This window comes from Molossus molossus, unplaced genomic scaffold (assembly GCF_014108415.1).
Source record: "Molossus molossus isolate mMolMol1 unplaced genomic scaffold, mMolMol1.p scaffold_m16_p_13, whole genome shotgun sequence".
In the NCBI taxonomy this organism is placed as follows: domain Eukaryota; kingdom Metazoa; phylum Chordata; class Mammalia; order Chiroptera; family Molossidae; genus Molossus; species Molossus molossus.
In genome coordinates this window covers 88,220,198-88,237,870 of record NW_023425348.1, presented here as the reverse complement: position 1 = coordinate 88,237,870, position 17,673 = coordinate 88,220,198, and the positions used below count along the sequence as shown (strand labels likewise).

The 17,673-nt window shown below is 57.7% G+C and overlaps 1 protein-coding gene across 1 annotated transcript in view; it reads right to left on the bottom strand.

Moving 5' to 3' along the window:
- Positions 1-688: 688 nt before the first annotated feature.
- Positions 689-17,673, bottom strand: part of FADS2 (fatty acid desaturase 2) — a 31,502-nt gene continuing 14,517 nt past the window's right edge. Inside the window, exons 5-12 of the mRNA XM_036257756.1 lie at positions 16,199-16,324; positions 9,082-9,142; positions 8,717-8,793; positions 3,361-3,458; positions 3,059-3,155; positions 2,724-2,803; positions 1,328-1,453; positions 689-961 (exon numbers count right to left, since the gene is read on the bottom strand). Coding sequence (XP_036113649.1) covers positions 910-961; positions 1,328-1,453; positions 2,724-2,803; positions 3,059-3,155; positions 3,361-3,458; positions 8,717-8,793; positions 9,082-9,142; positions 16,199-16,324 — 717 coding nt within the window. The 3' untranslated portion in view covers positions 689-909. The remainder of the gene's footprint in view (positions 962-1,327; positions 1,454-2,723; positions 2,804-3,058; positions 3,156-3,360; positions 3,459-8,716; positions 8,794-9,081; positions 9,143-16,198; positions 16,325-17,673) is intronic.

Sequence of the window (17,673 nt, the reverse complement as noted above, 5' to 3'; positions counted from 1 at the left end):
TCCCGCGGCCCTCTCGACAGTGACTGTCCGCCGGCCACCGTGGCCTCAATGCGTGAGCCCGGCTCAGCCCACTGGCCTCCAGGAGCAGGCAGGCAGAGGCAGATTGTCACAACACCCAGCCCCCAAGCCACCCCACCAGAATATCCTGTAGCAAAAGGTTAAAAAAAACAGTAAAAGGTAGGAGAGCAGAGGCCACTGAGAACCTGTCCGCACCGGCAGCCTCACTGGGCCGCCCAGCAGGGGACAGCGCTATGGGGGAGGGTTCGAACGCTCCAGAACCTGAGGCCTCCAGAACCTGAGGCCTCCCGACTAGGACAGACATCTGAACGGGGTGGGGGTGGGGCTGAGCCTGCAAAGGGTGGAAGATGGGGGGCAGAAGTGCTCAAGCCCTGGTCAGAGGGCTCCAGCGGGGCGAGGACCCCTTCCTGGGCCCGAGGTCCCGGCAGCTGCAGCCTAGACTCACAAAGTATCTCCCCACGAAGGGCAGCCGTGGGCGCCCTCAGAGGGTGGCGCCCAGCCTGCAGGGTCAGGGAGCCATCCTGCTGGACTAGGACCCGGCCCCACGGACCAAGAGCGGCTGAGGGAGAATGGAGGGCGCGTGAGGCCAGGCTGCGGGCGTCCAGGCGCATCTGTGGGCCCGTCTCAGGGGCAGAGGGTGGAGACAAGTGCGGAGCCACCTCTTTCTGCTGCCAGGGGTTGGGGCTGACTGAGGGCAGGCCCCACAGGGAGGGTGCAGGAAGGCGAAGTGAAGGGGAAATGGAGAGGAAAACAGGAGCCATACCAAAAATGGGGTCTGAGAATTGGCATGTACCCCAGACTCGTGGACACCCTCAGAACAAAACCCACCCCTCCCTTTGGCCAGCATCCCCACTGCTCCCCCTTCCCCATGGGCACACGAGGGCTGCAGCTTCATTTGTGGAGGTAGGCATCCAGCCATAGCTCCCCAGACTTCTTCAGGGACCTGGGAAGGAAAAGGGGTGGGGACAATCAGGGACCAGGAAAGGGGCAGGAGCCCTAGGGGGGGGTAGGCTGGGGAGGCCATGCTGGGGGGGCAGGTGCTTCCTCCCAGCTCTCAACCAGGGGCTGCAGCTCAGGGCTCCCCAGGACCCCCTGCGGAAAGACAAAGGGAAGGCCAGGCCCTCATCCAGCCCAGGCAAAGACCGGCAAATGCCTAGTAAGGGAGGTGGCCTGCTGGGCACCTGTGCCAGCTGGGCTCGGCCCGTTGTGGTTGCCACCGTCTCCACCATGGGTCATCCGAGTGATGTCCCTCTGCCCCCGCCCTGTGCTCCCGGGGCTCCTGGGGCCTGACACCCAGGGCTCCCCTTACCGGATGATGTCCTGCAGGGCCCTCAGCAGCGGTTTCTCCTGGTACGGGATGCCGTGCTTGGCGCACAGAGACCTCACCAGCGGGGCAACCTTGTGGAAGTTGTGCCGGGGCATGGTGGGGAAGAGGCTAGGGAGAGCGTGGGGGCAGAGTGTGAGGGCGCCTGCCTCCTCTCTTGGCGGGAAGGCTGCCCTCTGCCCAGATGGGCCACGCCCCTCACCGTATGTGGCCCCTCCCCCACTGTATGTTGCCCTCCTCCCCCTCACTGTATGTGGCCCTCTTCCCCTTCACTGTATGTGGCCCTCCTCCCCCTCACTGTATGTGGCCCCTCCCCCTCACTGTATGTGGCCCTCCTCCCCCTCACTGTATGTGGCCCCTCCCCCTCACTGTATGTGGCCCTCTTCCCCTTCACTGTATGTGGCCCTCCTCCCCCTCACTGTATGTGGCCCCTCCCCCTCACTGTATGTGGCCCTCTTCCCATTCACTGTATGTGGCCCCTCCCCTTCACTGTATGTGGCCCTCCTCCCCCTCACTGTATGTGGCCCTCCTCCCCCTCACTGTATGTGGCCCCTCCCCTTCACTGTATGTGGCCCCTCCCCCTCACTGTATGTGGCCCTCTTCCCCTTCACTGTATGTGGCCCTCCTCCCCTTCACTGTATGTGGCCCCTCCCCCTCACTGTATGTGGCCCTCTTCCCATTCACTGTATGTGGCCCCTCCCCTTCACTGTATGTGGCCCTCCTCCCCTCAATGTATGTGGCCTCCCCCCTTACTGTATGTGGCCCCTCCCCTTCACTGTATGTGGCCCTATTCCCCCTCACTGTATGTGGCCCCTCCCTTTCACTGTATATGGCCCCTCCCCTTCACTGTATACAGCCCTCCTCCCCTCCACTGTATGTGGCCCTCCTCCCCTCAATGTATGTGGCCTCCCCCCTTACTGTTTGTGGCCCCTCCCCTTCACTGTATGTGGCCCTCCTCCCCTCAATGTATGTGGCCTCCCCTCTTACTGTATGTGGCCCCTCCCCTTCACTGTATGTGGCCCTATTCCCCTTCACTGTATGTGGCCCCTCCCTTTCACTGTATATGGCCCCTCCCCTTCACTGTATACAGCCCTCCTCCCCTCACTGTATGTGGCCCCTCCCCTTTACTGTATGTGGCCCTATTCCCCTTCACTGTATATGGCCCCTCCCCTTCACTGTATACGGCCCTCCTCCCCACTGTATGTGGCCCTCTTCCCCTTCACTGTATGTGGCCCCTCCCCCTCACTGTATATGGCCCTCCTCCCCCTCACTGTATGTGGTCCTCTTCCCCTTCACTGTATGTGGCCCCCCCCTTACTGTATGTGGCCCCTCCCCCCACTGTATGTCACCTTCCTGCCCTCACCCACCCCTCTGCACTCACTGGTGCTCGATCTGGAAGTTGAGGTGCCCGCTGAACCAGTCGTTGAAGAAGGACTGCTCCACATTGCAGGTGGCGGCTAGCTGTGCAGGGGGAGGGGCGGAGTGGCGGGAAGTGAGGAACAAAGGGCCTGTCTCCTAGCCTTACTGAGGTCTCAGGGCCGCCCCTCCACGTCACACTGCTTTGCTTGGAGTCCTCAGTCCCCAGATTCCCCATGGGTCCTTCCCTGCTGGGCCCTGTGCCGAGCAGCGGCAAGGTGCAGGCAGCCCCGGGAAACCCAGCACCGCTCAGGGTCTGCTGGGCAGCCACAGACACGGAAGGGGCCCCAGTGACCTCACCTGGGTGCTGAACCAGTCACGGTACGGCTCTCGGTCAATGTCCATGACGATGTGATTCATCTGCGTGACCCACACAAACCAGTGACTCTCCAGGAACCTGGGGGACAGTGCTGCTCAGTGTGGAGCCCTGGCCGCCTTGTCCCGTGGCCCTGGCCATGGTGGCGCAGCATCTCCCCCTGACCCCAGCGGCCCGAGCAGGAAGTGAGGACCTCAGACACTTTCCTCGGGGTTCCCTCTCGGCAAAGCTCCAGTCAACACCAGTGCTCGGGGGGCCCAGGGATTACCCAGCAAAGCTCAGGCACCTGATGAAGTTGAGGAAGAGGATGGCTCCCAGGACGCCATAGAATGGAATGTAGGTGACGAAGAAACGGGCATAGTAGCTGATGGCCCAGGCCAAGTCCTGCCAAGAGAAACACGATCAGACGTGGGAGGGCCCCATCCTCCCTGGCGCTGTCCTGACCCTGGGTGCGAACACAGGCCCTGCTAGGCAAAGGGGGCCAAGAAACTCCCACAGGTGTCTCAGAGGTTGGGCGGCAGTTTGCAAGACCATCTGTTTCTGGGGATGCTGGGCGTTTGGGCAGCAGGAAAGAGCTGTGTGCTCTGCTTTCAGGGAAAGAAACAGGGTGGGGACCAGGGGACATCGGCTGAGGGGAGCTCATGGGGAGGGGCCAGAGGTCAGCAGCCCTTTCATGGTCCCAGGAATTCTGATCGTCACACACACACACACACACACACACACACACACGAGGCTCATAAACAGCTCTATGGCCCTGTCCATACTCATCGGCATCAGGGAGCTTATCCAGCATGACAGGGGAGTATGTGCGCGTGCAAAGACCAGAGATACCATCTGTCCCCTACTTCAGGGCCATGTTGGCAGGTGTTGTGCCTCCTGTCTGCCACAACAGGAGCCTCCCACGAGTCTCTGGCTCTCCCTGTGCAACCGTGGCAGAGTGGCCTTCCTAACGCCACGCAAACCCCATCTCCCCTGCTAAGCCTCCCACCCCACCCAGAGTAGCCCACAATGTTAGGAGGGATCAGGGACCCCTCTCTCCTCTACCACCTCAGGGCCTTTGCACTGACTGTTTCCTCTGCCGGGAATGCTCATGCAGTAGCTGATCCCACATCATTTCTCCACCCCAAAGCCTTGGCAGGGTAGCGATCAGCTCGGGGTCAGGCTGCCTGTGCTACCCCAGCTCCTCCACTGGCTTTGTGTACCTGCAGGTGGTTTAACCTAGCTGTGCCTCAGTTTCCCCACCCGCAGCATAGGGAGAGAACCTCCCAGAAGTTCTACATGGCCTGAATGTGTGTACTGAAAGCACAGCCTGCACTATGAGCTCTCACGACTCCAGTCAGCCCCTGCACCACTTTGCCACCCCAGAGACCTTCCTACCATCCAAACTGGATCACAGCACCACCATCCTCAAAGTCATCACTGGCCTCATTCCCTGCAGAGGACACACGGTAAAATCCAGCCTCTGGGAAGGACACACACAAGCCCTTCACATGCCTGCCCCTGACCTTGCCTCCTCTGCAGCCCATTTGACCTAGGATTTCCTGGCCGGGACGTGCTCTGCATCCTGGCTGTATCTGCCTGGAGGCTCCTTCTTCCCTTATCTGCTCAGCAAACTCACCTCTCAATCCCGCTCTGTCCAGTTAAGCTCCACAAACATTCAGTGAATGCCTTCTCTGTGTCAGAGGCTACGTTAGGCGCTGGGAGCAAAAGGTCATTCAGAAGCCCAGACTCCAAGGACAGGCTTAGAGATCCCTTCGATACCACATGGAAGGGGACAGGTAGTTATGGGGGAAGGATACCTGGCATGGGGTCCTGACACTCTGGGATTTAGGAACGGCCTCCATTAGGAGGTGGGGCCCGAGTCAGCCAAGCAAAGAACAGAACAGCAGGAAGGACATTTTCAGAAGAGGCGAGGATACAAAGAAAATCCCCACAGGCGAGGGTGGGGGCTGGGGAAGGCAACCGGCAGGAACTGGTTTTTTTCCATCCTCACCCAAGGATATTTTTTCATTGCTTTCTAGACAGAGTGGAATGGAGAGAGAGAGAGAAACATCGATGTGAGAGAGACACACCAATTGGTTGCCTCCTGCCTGACCCGACCAGGACCAGGGATCAAACCGCAACCGAGGTTCGTGCCCTTGACTGCAAATCGAACTCGAGACCCCTTGTCTGCAGGCCGATGCTCCAGCCGCTGAGCCAAACCGGCCCGAGGAGCAGCAGCTATGTTTACATACAGGTTATTTGTTCCACATTCTCCAGCCCAAGTGCTCGAGGTGGGGGCAGGAGACCACGGCTAGTCTGCCTGGGGAGATCGACCTTTGCCCCACTGAGAATGTGAGGCAACATTTGCATTTTAAAATAGATCGCCGCCATCTGGAGATGTAGAGATTAGGTTATTTCAGTAGGTCGGGGAGAAAATGATGGTGGCCCCAACCAGGACCCGCAGCACCCATGAGGAGGTCACCAGCCTAGAACTCTCTGGGGCGCAGAGGTGACTGCAAAGGGGGAGGGGAGCGGCGAGAGGGCCAGTGGAGGCCAGCCGTGAGCCCTGGGCAGGACCGCGGGACTGAGGAGGTGGCCTGTAAGGGACGGAAGGAGCAAAGATGACAAGTTCTGCTCCTACTTTTCACCCCTTCGAGTGTGACATCTTTCCTGTGTATCTGCAGGGTAGAGAGCACCCCTGTGCTAAGGGGGGGCGCTGCTTCACCTTCCTGCGGAGTGACGCAGGACACGGCGCCACTGGTTTAGGGGGAGGGCTGGAGACCAGGGAGAATTCCGGGAGGGGGCTGGCAGTGGCGCCAGGTGCTGCGGAGCCCCTGCCTCCCAGCTGAGTCCTGGGAAGCACCCCCAGATGTTGCCACCGACAACAGAGCCACAGAGGGAAGACGCCCCCCTCGACCTACTCCCCCCTCGACCTACTCCCCCAGCCAGGCTCTCAGCCTCACAGGCTGGCACTTGGCTGAACAGTTCTTAGTTGTAGGGGGCTGTCCTGTGGGTGGTAGGGTACCCAGCTGCCTCCCTGGCTAGGTGCCCACTAAATGCCCACAGCACTCTCCCCCGCTCCCCTCCCAATGGTGACCAAGGGGATGGTGGAGCAGCACCGCCCAGGTCACAGCAGCGCTCAGTAGATAAGACGCAGTGCAGGGCATGTTCCACACGCGGCCACGGGCCCTGAGGGGTGCCGAGTGGCATCCACCACGAATCCCCGACACCACGCCCGGGAGCAGTCAGGAGGCCGCGCCCACCAACCCAGCCTAAACCCTACAGGCGGGGCGAGGGCAGGGCGGCAGGCTCCCCCCGGCAGGCCCAGAGTAGGCCAGAGGGGACTATCAGATGTCCCTGGCTCTGCCATCTGACCCTGTTCAGGTACACAGTCTGACTTCCTCTCCTGCAGTCCCTATTTAATCGCGCTGCTCCTTAGGGAACAAACAGTAAAAGAAAAGAAAAAAAAGATGAAATATTCATGTCAGGAGTCATCTGCCATGAGAGCAGATTGCAATGCCGCCAGCAGCATCACCTGACCCGGCCCCGCAGGGCTCACATTCCTCGCAGCCAGGACTCCCCGCAGGAGTCGCTGTGAGAGCAGATCTGGGTTCCAATTCCCGTCACTTGACTGACGCAGAAATTCCATTCCTCCAGCCCATCCCAGCCCGGCTGGTAAACAGGCTTAAATGACGCAACGTCGGAGGCAGAGCCCGACTGTTCCTAGAACTCGTGAAGTCCGGATTGAGTGCTCACTTTTGGGAAAACAGCCCCTCGTGGAAGTGAGTCGTGCACATTCCACCAGCACTGGCAGACTCCAGAGTCGCGCCTCCTACCCCACCGCCCCACCGGCTCGAGCCCAGTCCTGGCTCTGAGGGGCATCGACAGCCCGGCTCCTGTGCCTGCACTTTCGAGGAGAGGGTGTGGGACAAAGTGCTCTTAGGCCTTTCAAATGCTACATAAAGACAAGGAATTGTTATTTCAGAGACTGGTGGCTGAAGTGTGGGGGAGGGTCTTGGACCCGGCACGGGGTGCCTGGGTTCTAGAGCCCCGCCCTCCCCTTGCTGTCATCTTGAGTAAACCCCAAATTCTCAGAGTCTCAATATCTTCATTTATGAAACCGAGTTAAAGAAAATAAGAGTCCAGCCAGTGTGGCTCAGTGGTTGAGTGTTGACCCCTGCACCAAGAGGTCGCCGGTTCAATTCCCGATCAGGACACATGCCCAGGGTGTGGGCCTGATTCCCACTGGGGGGACATGCAGGAGGCGGCCAATCAAAGTTGTCTCTCACCGATGTTTCTAACTCTCTCTCCCTCCCCCTTCCTCTCTCTCTCTAAAATCAATAAAGGGGGAAAAAAAAGAAAATAAGAGACCAGCAATACCTGCTAAGTGACTCTGTGGAGTGGGGCCCTGTCCCTGTCCCACTGAAACCTGCCCTGCCTACACTGATGCTCCACCTAGGTCACTCCACGGTGGCACAGCATCCTCTCAGGCAGAGTCATGCCCATATGTCTACACAAAGCCAGACAGCTGCGTGCACAACACTATTGGCCCCTCTCCAGGGTCCCTTTCTCAATCTGGACAAAATCCAGAGATTCCCTCTACTCTGGTGTCATGGGCTGCACGGTGTACCCTGAAATACCCATGTTGAAGACCTAACCCTCAGGACCTCACAATGTGACCATTTTTGGAGACAGGGTCACTCCAGATGTAATTAGTCGAGATGAGGTTATGAGTGAGGCCCCAATGCACTGCGACGGTGTCCTTATAGAAAGGGGACATTTTGCCCTGGCCGGTTTGGCTCAGCGGTTAGAGCGTCGGCCCGCAGACCAGAGTCCCGGGTTTGGTTCCTGCTAAGGGCACGTACCTCTGTTGTGGTTTGTCCCTGGCCCCGGGGTCGTGTGGGTGGCAGCCATTTGATGTGTCTCTCTCACATCGATGTTTCTCTCTCTTCCTCCCTCTCTCCCTCCCACTCTGTCTGAAGATAATGCAAAAATGTCCTCGGGTGAGGATAAAAAAAAAGGGGGGGGACATTTGAACAGATGCCGACACACACACACAGGGAAGACTATGAAGAGACACGCGGAGAAGGTGCGGCTGTCCACAGGCCAAGGAGAGTGGCCCGACCAGACCTTCCGCACAGCCTCAGAAGGACCTGCCCCAGCCACACCACCGCCTTGGACCTCCAGCCCCGGACTGTGAGACAACACAATTCTGTTGTTCAAAGAACTGCCACTCAGTCTGTGGAACCGAATATGCAGCCTTAGCCAAGTGAGACACCTGCCGTCTCAGCCACCGCCCACTGGCGTGCCCTGTGACCTCGTTCATGGGTCTCAGGGCTGCACAGGGCTCAGGAGGTCAAGGGCCGGAGCAGAGCGCGGAGGGGCGGGCCGGCCGCCTTTGGCTCTGATCACACTGCCTTCAGGAGCTTTGAGGGGCTCCGCCAAGGTAGTGGCTTCCCAGCAGATCACCTGTGGGGGATCTCAGGAGTGGGGTGCAATGGCCTGCCAGCTCCTGGCAGCCTCAGAGAGTAATAAGGCAGCCACCCCAACAGGAAATGCCCAGAGCCCCAGAGGCACAAGAGGGCACAGTGCAGGCCCCAGGGGTCCAGCGCCCAGACTCCCCGCCCCCACCCCCGGGCCAGCTGTGCCCTTGGACTCACCACCCAGTGTTTGTGAACGATCATGGACATGATGATCTGGTACTGGAAGTACAGGGGGATGAGCAGAGGTGGCCCAACTGTAGGGGAGAGAGTGGAGCAGGGGTGCTTAGAGGTGCCCTGTCCCGCCCGCCCGTCTTGTCCCTGGTCCGGGCTGGAAGAGCAGGAGGAGTCGGGGCCAGCACCTCACTCCACCCCCACGCGGATCCCTAACAAGTGTGGGACCCTCCTGGCCTGTGTCCCATCTGTATGAAGGGCCAGGAGGGCTGCTATGGCCCCTCTTTTTTCTAGGTCTGAAAAGGGTGTCAGTGGGAGAAGAGACGGGGGAAGGGAGTCTGGGGTGAGGTCGTGGGCACCCCCACACTCACCCAGGAAGAAGTACTCGTGCTGGTGGTTATAGGGCAGGTATTTCAGCTTCTTCTTGCCGTACTGAGGAGAGAGCGAAGACCGTGAGTGCCCAGCACCTGCCGCCCTCCGAGCCCCTCCCCACCCGCTCTGCAGCCACCACCTGTCCTTCCTGCTCAGGGGACCTCTGGCCCTCTCCTGCACCCCAAATCCCCAAACCTGGGCCCCTCCAGCCCTCTCGGCGGCTCAGCGAGCGTCCCGTGTCCCGTGCAGGCCTCAGCTCATGCTCCACCCGAGCCCACACGCTGGCACTTCTGAAGCTAAGGCTCAGGGTCAAGTCCCTGCCCAAGGCCCCAGCAGAATGCGTCCAGCGGGGATCTGCACCCAAGAAAGCTGACTCCGAGCCCATGTGACAGTCACTACATAAGTGTTGCGTAAATGCACAACACGGGCACAGACCCCCGAGGGTGCACCTGGTGTCTCCCCCCCTTCTCGAGTGAGAAAGCTGCCCGGTCATCCCAGGCAGCTCCCCAGAGCCCAAAGCAGCTGCAAGAACCCAGGGAAGGGCCTGGGGATTTATGAACAGTCACCGGGCTGGGAGCATCTACCTCTTTAAAGCCTCCTGCAATTTCCAAAGCTAATCAGTCCTCCCAGGGCACCAGTCCCTCCCCAGTAGAGCAGTACCCCTGGGCCCTGCTGCCCTGATACTCCAAGGGAGGAGGGTTGGGCTGGGGCCTAGGCATCCTCACTGTACAAAGCTGCTCGGGCCACTGAATGCAAGCCAGTGGGAGAGCCACAACCCCACAGGTCCCTGCTCCTTAGGGGCTGAGACCAAACGATGCTGCTTGCAGAGCGGCAGCTGCGCTTGCCTCCCATGTTGGGCTCTGCGCAGGGGGCCCAGGCCAGGGCGACATCCTGCACAGGTCACTCCGCCCCTCTTAGCCCCACTGGCATCCATAGCACTGGCTGTTAAGAAAAGCCAATGAACCCTGGCCAGTGGCTCGGTCAGTTGAACATCGTCCCATGCACCAAACGTTGCCAGTTCGATTCCCAGTCAGGGCACATGCCCGGGTTATAGGCTGATCCCCGGTAGGGGATGAGAAGGAGGCAGCCCATTGATGTCTCATGCTCACATTGATGTTTCTCTCCCTCTCCCTTCCTCTCTCTCTAAAAAGTCAATGAAAAGATCTTTAAAAAAAAAGAAAAGAAAGAAAGAAAAAAAGCCAATGAGGACAGGGGTGCTGAGTCCAGGGACACTTCCTCCGCAGCCCTTCCCTGGACCTGAAGGCCAGAGCCACCCTCCTCCAGTGGTGTCCGTTCCTCCTTACTGCCGAGAAATCAAAGCAAGGTGGATGGAGACCCTGGATGTTATCCAGCCTAACGCCCCTGGTTCTCCAGGTGAGAAGTGGGGGAAGTGACTGTCACAATTACAAGGAGGGTCCTGAAAGGCGGGCTCTGGACAGGAACAAAGCCCAGCCTGTCCCCAAGGCTTGAGTCTTGGTGCCCCTGGCCACAGTCATAGCCACCGGCTGAAGCATCACCCAAATCAGTCGGCAGGGCCTCACTCATCCCCAGAAAGATGTCCCTTTGCTCAAAGACTGCAGTAAGGCCAGGGCTGAGGCCAGTCTTGGAGAGGTCCCAGCCAGGGAGCCTTCAAAAGAGGGGGGCACATGGCCCACAGAACAGGCCCCTGGGTCCTGATCGAACTTCCTCCCGAAGCCAGGAAACAGGCCCCTCGGCCCAGCCTTTGTAGGCTTCTTTGGCCCTGGACAGGAGCCTTCCCCAACCCTCTGCCTCAGGTCACCCCAGGGGAGGGCCCTGGGCTCAGGGGACCCTCTCCAGCTGCTCAGGTTCTATTCACTAAGGTTTCATGAGCCCAGGCAAGTCAGCAGAGAACAGAGGGTCCCCACAGAAGGACTTAGGGGTGTCTGAACTGCTGGGGGAGGGGGACAAAGGAAGTCACCTAAGAATTCCTTTGAAGCTGCATGTGCACAGCAGTGAGGTGTTTTCATTTATTTATTTATTTGGGGGGTGACAGGGGCTGATGTTCCCCCAGCGGCCCCAGGCGTGTCCCTTCACTGCCCAGGCTGACCCTGCTGAGGGGCAGTGGCAGGCCTCTCCAGCAGCCCCGAGAGGCCCAGGCCGAGGGCGGCAGGGGCTCGAGATCATCTGGGCTCCTCACGTCACGGCCCTCCACCCCTTGGGCTCTGGGTTCCTTAGTCACCACAGGGCTGTCGAGGGAGCGGCGGCTGAAGAGCACATGCACTCCAGGTAGGCGCGGGCTGGCTTCTGGCTTGTCCTCACACGCTCAGTCTTTGTCAAACCCAGCCGTGTGCCCTGGCGGGCTTGGCTCAGCGGTTAGAGCGTCGGCCTGCGGTCCAGAGAGACCCGGGTTCGGTTCCTGCTAAGGGCACGGACCTCGGTTGCAGTTTGTCCCCGGCCCTGGTTGGTCGTGCGGGTGGCAGCCACTCGATGTGTCCCTTTCACGTCGATGTTTCTCTCTCTTTCTCTCTCTTGTTCTCCCTCCCTCCTACTCTGTCTGACCAAAAAATGGAAAAATGTCCTTGGGTGAGGATAAAAAAAAACAAAAACAAAAAACAGCTGTGTAAATCATGGGTGCAGGGACAGGACAGGGGAGGTATTTATTATTATTATTAATGTTTTTATTGATTTTTAGAGACAGGAAGGGAGAGGAAGATGGAGATAGAGACATCAATGAGAAACATCAATTGGCTGCCTCCCACACGCCCCCCACTGGGGATTGAGCTCATACCCCGGGCATGTGCCCTGAATCGAACTGGTGACCTCTTGGTGCATGGGTCAACACTCAACCACTGAGCCGCACCGGCCAAGCAGGAGAGGTATATTAGAATGTACCAAGCTAGGAGGGGGATCCATGGCTCTTCCTTCATCAGAAAGCTGGAGTGATCCACCAAATACATCTCCGTAATGTCTACCAGGTGGCAGCCTGGATAAGGTCCCATAGGACCTCAAAGCCCTGGCTCAGGGCGAGATGGCCTGGTCCTGGATGGTGACGCTACGTTTTCTCGCTGGAACTTTGAGCTCTCAGCCTTCATTGTTCCATCTATCAAATGGGTTTGTTGAGGGCTCCTGCCTCATGGTTAAGCAAGGATTAAGGGAAGACCTGCACGCAGTGCTCAGCACAGTGCCAGGCCCTTATTCGGTAAGAGTCTGCCTTCCTCCTCACTGGGACCCCCACCCCTCCTCTCCTCCAGCAGAGCCCTCCCCACACACAGGGAGAAAGCTGGGGACGGTGGGACCGTCAGAGGGGAGACACCAGGACGACAGAGGGTGCTTTCACCCAGGCGAGGTATGGGTGGCTTACTGTGTCCCGGCCCCAAGGAGATGTGGCACACAGGGCTCTCTTTGACGCATTCCCAAGCGGGGGCTGATTGGGGACACAGGCCGGAGGCACAGGGAGAGGGGGCACTGCTAGCGGGTGGCCTGGCTTCCCGGAGCTCCATAACCCTTTGCCCCGGCCGGCTGGCCCTCCTTGCTCAGCCTCTCCTCGGACCACAAGGCTAGGCTTGGATTATGAGCTTAGATGCCAGGGGCATGTACAGGGGACTTTTCAGCTTTGGAACAAAATGTCTGAGGAAGGACAAGGGCCTTCCTTGTCTGCTCAGGGGTGGGGGTGGGGAGCTGTCGCAAAGTCCAGCCTCAGACTCTGGGAACCTGCAAACTCACACAGAGAGAAGCAACAGGGCCATGCCAGGCATGTGCAGCTCAGCAAGACCCCCACCCCCAGCCCATGGGCCCTGGGAGGAGGGCCATGGTCATTCCAAGAGAACCCTGGTTGCTTGGCCTGAGCCAGGAAGCCCAGAGGGTCGGCAGTGGGCAGGTGAGGGGCCGGGAGAGCATCCCAGGCGGGTGGAAAAGCAGGATCTCGGCTCTGAGGCGGAAGCACAGGCAGTGCCCTGGGGACAATGGCCTCGATGGTGTGGCCAAAACCAAGGATGAGCGAAGTCAGCCTTGACATCATTCCTATTTAATCCTGTTCCGGAAACTCCAGGGATGTCATAAACCCAAACCAGACATAAGAATGGGGAGCTGTTAGGTAGAGACTAAATCTTGATAACTTTCAAGGATATGCTTGTCCACAGGGGAAACTCAAGAGAATCAACTGAAAAGCAACTCGAATCACAGACACATGTGGACACTACCTGGACCTCAGACAACCAGTTAGCCAAACATCAACGGCTTCCCTGCCTTCTGGAGAAACCCCAATCATAATGCCCAAAATGGAAAATATCAAGCATTAAACCAAAAAAGAAACATCCACCAGACATAGAAAGAAAAGTATGAAAAACAAGACATGAAGCCTATCCAAGAACTATACAAGGAAACTTGAGAAATGAAGCAAATGCCTCACTCCGACACGGAAAGGCCGACTGTAAAGGCGAAAATCCTCTCCGCAAGGGGAAAGGCAGCCCGAATGAGTTATTAACTAAGTGCCGAGGATGACTGGGATGATGCCCACATCACCCAGACAGTGTTCCAAGCAAGGACAGACAGATAGCCCAGCCACTGGGTTCAGGAGGGATCACGGTCCTGCGTGGCAGGGACAAGCGATGGGACCCACGGTGGGAGCTTGGGAAAGTGGCTGGCTCTGGCCCTGGCCGATTTGGCTCAGCCGTTAGAGCGTCGGTCTGCGGACCAGAAAGTCCCGGGTTCAGGTCCCACTAAGGGCACGTACCTCGGTTGCAGTTTGTCCCCACTCCTGTTGAGGTCGTGTGGGTGACAACCAGTCGATGTCTCTCTCTCTCTCTCTTCCCCCCTCTCCCTTAAAAAAAAGTGGCTGGCTCTGGAGAAATGTGGGTCATCAACTTGCCCAAACCCACTGGGCAAAAGTTAAACATAAAAAAGTGAAACTCCCGGCAGGTGTGGCTCACTGGTTGAGCGTCGACCCATGCACCAAGAGGTCGCCAGTTCGATTCCCGGTCAGGGCACGTGCCCGGGTTGTGGGCCCGATCCCCAGTGGGGGGCGTACAGGAAGCGGCCAATCAATGTTCTCTCTCATCGATGTTTCTATTTCTCCCTTCCTCTCTCTCTAAAAAAATCAATAAAACATATTTAAAAAGGGAAACTATAAAACACTGAAAAGAATGTGTATGAAGAACGGTCTAAGCATAAAAGAAATGAAAGGACCCGGGGCGGGGAGAGGAATGAAAACGTTTTGCTACATAAAACAAAAAATGTTCCCGGAAGTCATAAATAAGACCAAAGGACAGAAAAACTAGGAGACGCCTGCACACATCTCGGCATGCTGGGTGGCCTTACGGAGCGCCTGGCAGGCTGGTCTGTCTGAGGCTCGTGGAGATCAGAGCCCTGGCCTCCCTGTTCTGCAGACCGGCACCGGCACGGGCATGGGTCTGGCGCGGGACACACGCTCTCAGACCCATCGGCAGCATGGTTCTGTGGATGCCAGGGCACAGCTCGGCCAGGAACCCAGAAACAACTGCTTTTCCCAAACAAAAATGCGAGCGAGGAGGACTGCACGGAGCACTGTGACCCTGGGCTGTGGTTCTGCAAATGTTACGGGAGACTGGATTACCAGACCCCAGAACCTCCTGCCCAAAAGCCAGCACTGGAGAAGGGTCCAGAGAGAGGAGGTGTTGGAAGAGGATTCACTGGCTACCAGACAGACAGGAAAGACGCCTCCCTGCCAGCATAGCTGGTGACACTAGATCTTGATAGGGACACACCGAGTGTCTGTCAGGACAGCCAGCAGCCCGACACAGGAAGCCTCGCTCAGCAAGCGAAGCCTTTGTCTCTGCTTCCCGGGAGGCCCCGCCAGTCAGGTCCACCATCCGACACCTCTCATCAGAGCCGGCACACTTCCCTAGAAAAACTGAAGCATGCACTTTGGCACAGAGACCCACACTTCCAAAGCACCGCGTCTGGGGTTCCTCTGAACTGAAGATGTCACAGAAAAGCCGTGTTTCCGCGGAGGTCCTCTCTCCAGTGACATGAAATGGGAGAGGGCGTACAAGCAGCATTGGGGCAACAGGCTCTCTCCTCGCCCTGTTGTAAGTCTTGGATGGCAACTCAGGAACAGAGCAAAAGTCGAGACATAGCTCCGTACTGAGGCCCGGGTGCCTCCCTTGGCGGCCGCCCCCTACCTGCCCGCCCTGTGATGCCAAGATCTGCAAGAGGCAGGGGGCTGGTCTCATCTGTTTTACATCACAGTGGATTTCCAAGAATCAAAGCACATGTACATTTTTTTTGAAAGTGAATTGTTAACACAGGCTGTCGCAAAGAGGTCCCACTTTTTAAAAAGGTGCATGAAATGAGGACATTCTTCAAATACACTGGGAGTGCTTCTATTCAAAGGAAATGAAGCTTCGACCAGTTTGGCTCAGCAGTTCAAGCGTCAGTCCAAGGACCTAAAGGTCTCGGATTTGATTCCCAGTCAAGAGCACATACCTGAGTTGCAGGTTCGATCCCCAGCCCCGGTTCGGGTTGTGCAGGAGGCAACCAATCCATGTTTCTCTCTCACATCAATGTTTTGCTCTCTCTCCCCCCTCCCTCCCTTCCACGCAAATGCTTATAACGGGTAGGTTCTATATTTATAATAAAAAATGCACTAATATTAAAATAAGGCCATGTGACAGAGTGGAAGAAATGGCTAGCTGTCAGGTCGGAGGCCTCCACCTGTGTGACCCTGAGCACACCCCCTCCTCCCGCTCAGCCTCACTATCATCTGCTGGTGAAGAGGTGGACCAGACCATGCCCAGGTCCCTTCTAGTGTCTAGGACTGTAACTTTTGAAACACACTTTCCCTGAGCTGGCCTTTGGGGACCAAGCTTGAGCCCTGGACTTGTGTCTTCCTGCAAACGGAGACCCAAGTCCCCACTCCCCTAGGACAAACAGGCCAGGAAACGCTCTGCCCCAGCCGGCCGAGGGTGGCAGCTGACCGCTGACCGACACCAACACTCTGACAAGGAGCCGTGTCCCTCATTCACACGGGAAGCCATTCCGCAGAAATCCCAGCGTGAATGATGCGGGCGCCCAGGAGAGGTGTCCGTGTAAACGTCGGGTCTGGTGAATACTCGCCCTACAGCACCACCCGCCACCCAGGCAGGACACCTCCCAGGCCGTCACTGCCCCTCCTCGTACCTCAACGGGCTGCCACTCGCCCAGGACAAACACATGCAGCATGTTCACGTCCGGGTCCTTCTGGAAGATGTTGGGCTTGGCGTGATGCTGGAAGTGGCGATGGTTCCACCAGTTGGCGGAGGCACCCTGTGGGGGGTGGAGGGGTGAGTGGCGCAGTCTGCAGAGGGCCTGAGCTCGCTGGCGACAGGCCCTGCTGGGGACCAGTTCCTGGGGACCTAGCTTCTCCCTCACTCAGGGCCGACATCTCGTTCCACATGGGTCTCTGCCCGACAAAGAACGCAGCCCTGCCAGGACCGAGTTAAGAACGCTGGCAGCCCTGTGGCTGGGACTTCTGAGTGGAGCCAAGTCACCCCATCCCTACAGGGCTGTCTCCCCAACAGTAAGAGGGGGCGGTGGGCGGGGCTGCGGGTTATGCGCCCGATGGCGAGCGCTCCTGCAGGTGTGGGCCCTCTCTGCGCTCCTCCACGCCAGGCGAGAGCCTCCATGCCCTGGGCCTCCGCAGACTCCTCCGGGACAGTAAGAAGTGGTCTTGCCCGGCTGCTGTGGCTCAGTGGAATGAGCGTGGACCCATGGACTGAGAGGTCCGGGTTCGATTCCCGCGTAGGGCACATGCCCAGGTTTCAGGCTCAGTCCCCAGTGTGGGCGTGCTGGAGGCAGCAGATCAATGTTTTTCTCTCACATCAACGTTTCTGTCTCTCCCTCTCTCAAAAAATCAATAAAAAAGCATATTTAGAAGCGGTCTTGGTGTGAACCCAACAGAAAGGAAAGCGTGGCCAAACAAAATCTTGTACATGAGTGTTCCCAGCAGTACTATTCAAAATAACCAAAAAGTGGAAACCACCCAAATATCCCCGGCTGATAAATGGGTAAGTAAACCATGGCAGATGCACACAGTGGAGTGCTATCTGACCTTCGAAGGAATGAAGTCCTGACGTTATCACACAGATGGACCTTGGAAAACCTCATGTAAGCCCAGCTGGTGTGGCTGAGTGGACTGAGCGTCGTCCCATGGACTGAGAGGTCCCGGTTCGATTCCTGGTCAGAGCATATGCCCGGGTTGCAGGCTCCATCCCCAGTAGGAGGCATGCAGGAGGCAGCCGATTGGTGTTTCTGTCTTACATCAGTGTTTCTCTCTCTCCCTCTCTCTTAAAAAAAAAAAAAGGTCAATAAAACATTTTTAAAAAAAGAAAAGCTTTATGTAAATGAAAGAAACCAGCCCCACAGGACTACACAGATGATTCCATGTACACGAGATGTCCAGAACAGAGACATCTACTAGACAGAAAGATCATTGGTTCCCCAGGGCTAGGGTTGAGGGTGGGCAGAAGGGATGAGGGGATCGGGAGGTAATGGACAAGAGGCAGAGGTTTCTTCCGGGGGTAATGAGATGTCCCAAAATTAATTGCGTTGATGGTTAAGTCATTGGCTTGTACACTTTAAGTGGGCAAATGGTATAGTATGTGAATTGTACCTCA